At 31.5% G+C, this 7,088-nt stretch overlaps 2 protein-coding genes across 2 annotated transcripts; one reads left to right on the top strand and one right to left on the bottom strand.

Annotated features, from left to right (window-relative positions):
- The first annotated feature begins 263 nt into the window (after positions 1–263).
- LOC123896249 (pectinesterase inhibitor-like) lies at positions 264–887 on the top strand. Its single transcript, XM_045946662.1, has one exon. It carries the CDS (start codon positions 264–266, stop codon positions 885–887), a length of 624 nt encoding a protein of 207 aa, XP_045802618.1.
- A 4,744-nt stretch (positions 888–5,631) lies between these two features.
- Positions 5,632–6,198, bottom strand: LOC123896248. Its single transcript, XM_045946661.1, has one exon. The coding sequence runs from the start codon at positions 6,196–6,198 to the stop codon at positions 5,632–5,634; it is 567 nt and encodes a 188-aa protein (XP_045802617.1).
- Between the last annotated feature and the right edge of the window lie 890 nt (positions 6,199–7,088).

The following is a 7,088-nucleotide window of genomic DNA, read 5'->3' as shown; positions in this document are numbered from 1 at the left end:
TATTCCCTCTTGAAGGTTCTTGAATGCCATTGGTTATAACTAGTTTTATATGAGTGGTAAATCCATATTATTAGGAACACCAAACACTCCAAATGGTACACAATTATTATTATTAGTAAAAAATCATCTACTACCAAATAATGAAATGCCAATCATAACTAGCTATACATTTCTACATAATTTTTCTTTCATAGTTTCAAACACTTTTCCATTTGTTTCTAGTCTTCAATAATCAACGCATTGTTCCAAAAGAAATTGAAAATATGGATATCACAAGTAAATTAATTCTCTTCACTATAACCCTTGTCTCGCTCCTCTTTGTTGGCAACGCCGATCCTATACACGTTGTAAATCGTGATTTCAAGCCCGATCTCTTGAATTTTTGCAAAAAAACCTCCAACCCTACCCTTTGTGAAAACACCATTCAATCACACTTCTTCAAGCATTTTGACCCCTCGGAGGCTCTTAAGGTCGAAGTTGATGCGACGCTTGCCCAAACCCAAAAAGCTATGGCAATAATCAACGACTTATATAAGAAAAGCGACATTTCAAAATCATTGAAGGATTCTCTTGACATATGCAAGGAACAATACGGCTTGATATTAGATGCTATTAAACAAACTAGTGATGCAATTGCAGCGCGCAATTGGGTTGAAGCAAGATCGCAGTTCGGTTCTATTATATCATCCCAACAAGCTTGCAGTGACTCATTTGAAGGGATACAAAACGAATTCACATTTGCTACTGATTCTAAAGCTATCTTTGATTTGGGAGGAAATTGCTTAGACATGATTGTTGATTTGGAAAAATCTGAACCTCAAATTGATCTACCAATGACAGAATCACCTCCTTCCCCATTTGACAACGTAATTGGACCAGTTAGTTAATTTTATTTCATTTTTGCTGAAACTATATATATATTTCGGTTTTACTAGTTGGTTTTCCTATACCTAGAACCATGAACTAGAAAATGTAAATTTAAGATTTCTTGTTTAAGTTTAGTAATCATGTGATATTAATGTTACAATATAAACATCTTGTCATGTTTCATCGTCTCGTCACAGTGGTAACAAACAAATTTAAAAAATTAGTTTTATTATTTTGAGACGATGAAATATGAATAGTTAAATGTTTATGTATAATATAATTTATTTATAATACTAGTGTAGTTATAACATTTGAATTTATTTCTTTTTCCTTTTTGTAAATCAAAAGTTAAAAAATAATGGAAATTTTTCTTTATTATCAAATTTTTCACTTAGAAATGAGAAATCTTAAGTTCATATTTGTTTAGATCTCTAACATAAATAAATAAGGGGAATGTTCAAAGTTCGAATGAGTCACTGCAACGAGAGGCGAGAGGCGAGAGGCGAGAGGCGAGAGGCGAGAGTATATAATGTGATGTTTCTATTAACTGAGCTAAACTCACGGAAACGAGAGGTGAGAGTATTTAATAATAGGGCATTGGTTATCTGACCACAAATTGGGAAAATAGGTTTTGGAATAATGTAATAAAAATTGGAAAACCTAGTTTAGGTCTTTTGAAACGATGGGAAAGCTAATGTTCCGTAAAAATATTTTAATTGGCTCAATTGACGGCCCAATTTTCATTCTCAATCCAAAAGAAAGTTTTTAAAGATGTTGTTTGATTCGTCTCGACGAGTACTTTCAAAATATCAAATTTTTATAATTTTTACTACTATACAATTAAAAATATTAATCCTCAAAGTTATGCATCGGCATGCATGAAACATTTAATTGTGTCAATCAAATTTTTTATGTATGTACTTAAAAGTAGGATTGAGAATAAAAATAATTAATGAAAAAAATATTTATGTATGTACTTAAAACTTCATTGATCAATGTGACTATGAGCTTAGTACATTTTTTGACACGGAAATGGTGGTTTACTTAGCTTCCATTGGTCAGTACTCAACTACGAGTTTGGGTTCTCTCCATTTATTATCTCTTCATTTAGTCTTCATTTGGAGAGAGATATACACATTAAAAATTAGTGGGATCCATTAAAAGTGGGTTCCATTAATTTGTGGACTCCACTAATTTTTTCTTGTGTCTATCTCTCTAAATAGAGAATAAATTGAGAGATAATAAATTGAGGAACCTGAACTCCTCAACTACACTTCCACGTTTCATTTTATGGATTCTTTATTTATTTCTCTCTAATTTTTTTTGGTTATTTCTCTTACAAATTATATTTACTTGTAGTATAATGAGTCTGTGAAGCAGTACATATTAGTTTTTCACTTACAAAAATATAGATTATTTTAGAGTATGATATGAAATTATATTGCAGTTTCGTTATTGTTTTAAGAAAAATGTTAAATAGTGCATTCGGTACATTAGTTAAGTATACCAAAAAAGAAACTTTATTTTGAAATTCGTGCATTCAATGTATTTGAAGTGTAAAAAGTTGTTTTTATCAACATTAACTTTATGTTTTATTTCTATTTTTGGTATGCTTAACTACTACATCGGGTGCACTATTTAACATGACACTTGTTTTAATAATGTTAAAGTGAATTAAGAGATGATTCTTCAATAAAAGCAACTGTTTGGTAAGTAAATATAGCCATGTTTAGAAATAGAGGTTTGGCTAAATAAAAAGAAACTCAAGTGTGGGATGTGCTTGTAATTATTGGATTCGGATCGACTGCTCGTGTAGTTGCACGCTGTAGTTGATCTCGGGCCTTCGATTTATGATTCAACACTTTAAATTTATGCAACATAAATTTAATAGTTTATTACAATATTTGATCTTAGGTAGGCGGTCCAACGACTCGTGGAGAGGCTCTGATACCATTTTAAATTTTTATATTAAGTCTAATTTATCCTTACAAAATCGACTTATAAGTCTAACAAATTGTCTCTTACGTACTTATAAACCTCTTGTTTAGATCATCTCACATTTGATGTGGGACCAGGTGATCCAATAGCAGAAACTTGATTGAATTGTGGAGGAGACTTTAATATCATTTTAGAATGCTTTAGGCATAATTCATCCATACAAAATCAATTTGTAAGATGAGAAGTATCGTCACTTATAACATATATTCAGGTCATCTGGCAACTGACGTGAGACTTCTTAATAATATGGTCCAAACTCAACATTATTTTATTGTGAAAACACTATACATGTCTTCTATGAAATATTGCCTAAATATATTTTATATAAGATTAAGCTATTACTAATGGGACAGAGATTTCACATAATTCATTGAGATTCACATTCATTAAGTTGTTGCCTGCTGCCAAGTGATGTATATTGCGGCTTGCAACTCATTTGTGATATTATCGTGATTTTTTTTCTTGATTTAGCATTTTCCTAGATTTAGAGTCCATTTTAAAATAACTTATTTTTGAGTTTATGTGTTAAGTGTGTAATTCAAATGGTTTATATTTGTTATTTAGTTTTTACGATTAGTTACTTTGATTAGTTGAGTTTGTTACAAGTGTTTACTAAAGTTAGTTTAATTAACCACAGTTACTTGTGATCCAAGGAATCACTATATATAAGCTTGTATCAAACAAATTTTTTTCATCCAATGCAATTACTCTTTTCTTCTATCTTCTTTCTTTTATTTCACAATCCCAAATTCACAAATCATCTCCAACTTTATCAAAAACAACTTAAGCAAATAAATAAATTTTTATGTTAATTTATAAGTTTACACTAACAAACACTACAAAAAAATATCAATTTATTGGGGGACAAAAGCCCTCTATAAGTGCCAAAAACCGCCACAAACTTACCATTTACTGGCGGCCAGCTGGCGGCTTCAAAACGCCAATAAATTAGGCATTGGTAAGTGTTGTGGCGGCCAGAACCGTCAAAAAGTAGCGTGACGAAAGTTACTGGCGGCCTAGACCGCCACTAAATAATAACGTGTCAACTTTTAAACTATTGGTGGTGCAAGCCGCCACCAGCTATATTTATGTTTCCAAAGCATCACAGAGTGTGAAGTATGTCATTAATTCATTGTTATCCTGGCCCCTTGATTAATTCATTGTCATCCTTGAAGCCACACGATCATTCAATTCATTGTTATCCTTGAAGCCACATGATTAATTCATTGTTATAATTGAAGCAAAATAAAAAATAAATTTAAAATAAAATAAACTCAAGATAGATCAGATGAGATACAGGGATTTGGATTCCCTGCTGTCAAAAAGTGACTACAGGTGAATCATAGTCATCAGATTAGATCGATATATTTTGTAATTTCAATCAAATGGTATATGAGGAACTGACTGCATGAATGCATGCTTTTCTGACTGCATGGAATCTGCATCCTTACAGGGAGATGAATGAGCAACGGTCTTGGTTTTGCCGGCGAAAAAATACAAGACAGATTTGAAGAAGTATTAGAAAAATTCCAAGAGAAAAGGGACTTTGCACCGCTACGAGTTTTCATGAATTGCATGAACGTTGTCCGATGCTGACTTAGCCGCCGCGAGAAAAGGTACTTTGTAGATCTCTGACGGCATAATTGCCAAGAATGTCATGGTGGTTGGCCGGCGAAAAAACGCGAGACAGATCTGATGGTGGAAATTGTTGCCAAATTGATGTCGCACTTCCTTATGTTGGTGGTTTGCAGAAGCGGGGGTTTGAAAATCCATAGTTTATTTTTTGTTCGGGGAAGTTTGGTTTCATTGGTGAAGATGGAAACTGAAAGTTTGTTGCGGTAGTGTGATGGGGAATAATTCTAACTTCAAGTTTTGGTTGATTTCTTTATGCTGAAATTGCTACAACACATATTGGCGGTTTGAGCCGCCACATAATGTCCAGCTTTTGTTTTTTTAATTCATGAACATCTACTGGCGGTTAAAACCGCCACAAAGTATCTGGTTTTGTGTAGTTACACTTACTGGCGGCTTTTTCTTATTTAGTGAGGGTTTAGACCCTCAAAATTTACTGAGGGCTTAAACCCTCAATAAATTTTGTTGGTAAATAAGGTTTTTCTTGTAGTGAAAAACTACATTTTTATATGCTAGTTATTCATAAACAATCCTTACAAACTTAACTTTTTTATTTGCATAAGTTATTTTGCATAAACTCAAAAATAATCTATTCCAAACGAGTACTTATAATATAATAAGAAAAATGCTATTCATATTTAACCTTAGTACTACTGTATAGAACCTTTTCATATCTCAATAATTCCAGGTTCGAAAACTATTGATGTTTGATCAAAGAATTTGACCTCTATTTGTTACTTTATTTATTCCTAACTATTGATGTTATAGTCTTCAATTTTTGTTTAAAAACTATATATTAGTAATTGTCTTAGAATTTTAATGTCTAACTAGTGCTCTCTTATTGACAATTAGAAAAAAAATATGAAATATATCAATCCAATCTCTAGACTGCATGTAAAAAATTTAAGAAATAAACTCTTCTTTAATTTCTATAAGAATTTTGATTTTGTGTAACAAACATGCCAATCGATAAAAAGAATAACATTGAAAATACTCTCAATGCCAAAAAATTACAATGAAACACGACAATTAAATAAATGTTCAAAGAATAACATTGTCTAGTTACATAGTAATTGTAATAATAATTAAGTTTTTCAATTTAATCCCAATTATATTCCAAAGTACACCCTTGTATTAATGTTGTGCAAGCCTAGTCTCTCTATCTTCAATGGCTTTCAATATATCAAGAATATTTGCACCAAGATCATAAATAACTTTAGCATCATCGGCAAAAGGTGGAATAGCGTTTTTACTTTCAACAAACGCCTGTTCACAAGATGAATGGTAAGAAATAAACGCGCTAAATTTAAACCTTGCTTCCACAGCATTGCGTTTGGACACTAGTGTAATGACTTCGATTAAAGAATCTACCATGTTACCATATTGTTCCTTACAAATTGTGAGTGCATTAGCGATGTTTTTATCGGATGATGTAAAGATTGAATTTGCAATTTTAGCACCTGTTTTAATGACCTGAGCTTGTGCTTCTTCAATCTCAACATCAACAGCTTTGTACATGTTGAATTTAGGAGTAGATAATGCTTTTGGTAATAATGTTTTGTAACATAGCAATGGGTTTGTTGTTGGTTTGCATATTGTCCAAACGCGAGCTTGGGTGGTACGAACAGCATCGGTGGTGGGTGCAAAAAGCAAAGTTGTTGAGACAATGAGGAGAACAAGGTGAGTTTTTGTGAAATCCATTGTTTTTTTTTTTTTTTGAATGGCTTTTCTTTTTTCTCCTTGTTCTCCTCAATGGGAAAGAAAGAGGAGATTGTGATGATGAAAAAGAAGAGAGAGTAAGTGGGATTGGAATGGGACATGTGAAGGGGTATTTGAACTTTCAAGTATGTGGGTTTGTGCTGAATTTTAGATTGAATATATCTAAGAATAGATTTAAGGTGTGGCTAGTTTTATTTTTTGGTTAATTTTAGAATGATTTTATGGTTGTGTAGGAGATGTTATTTGACTTTATTTTCTTACTTGCTTGCCTTTTATTTTGGAATTTGACACACATGTTTAGCCATGATAAGAATAAGAAACAAAATCCACAAATTAAGGTTGCAATACTTAGAATGTCCAAATTGACACACACCATGAGCAAGAGAAATCCTAATGAGTAAGGAAGCTCATCCAAATTATGGATATGTTTGTTTAAAATTCTTAAGAAAGTCAAATTTTAATTTTTAATTATGTTTGTATGTAAATTTATTTATGTCAAAATATTTTTGTAAAAAAATTAATATACAAACATAACTAAAACAAATAGAAATAATCATTTTTAAAATCTTAAACAAATAGATCGTTTGATATATGAACAATACTTTTTTTAACAATAAATATTTAATCTATGTAAATTATTTTAGATATTTTTTTAAGGTAGAGATAAAGTGTAAATACATTAACATGATTAAATCACCATATATAAGAATCGAACTCACGACTACATGTATCAAGCCATGTGCCCTACAAGCAGAGTTAAGACAACTATAGATTTTGATACATGGGTAGTGTTAAATGTGCTGGAACCATGACTAAAGTAGGAAACCACTTAGTACTATCTCTTTCCCCAAATTATATGTAATTCTAGTAAA

Source organism: Trifolium pratense, linkage group LG7 (genome assembly GCF_020283565.1).
Source record: "Trifolium pratense cultivar HEN17-A07 linkage group LG7, ARS_RC_1.1, whole genome shotgun sequence".
NCBI classification, from domain to species: Eukaryota; Viridiplantae; Streptophyta; class Magnoliopsida; order Fabales; family Fabaceae; genus Trifolium; species Trifolium pratense.
The sequence above is the reverse complement of the archived record's forward strand: the minus strand, read 5'-3'. Positions and strand labels throughout refer to the sequence as shown.

What these genes read in the sequence shown, in the direction of transcription:
- LOC123896249 (XM_045946662.1), top strand. Translation starts at nt 264, where the DNA reads ATGGATATCACAAGTAAATTAATTCTCTTCACTATAACCCTTGTCTCG.
- LOC123896248 (XM_045946661.1), bottom strand. Translation starts at nt 6,198, where the DNA reads ATGGATTTCACAAAAACTCACCTTGTTCTCCTCATTGTCTCAACAACT.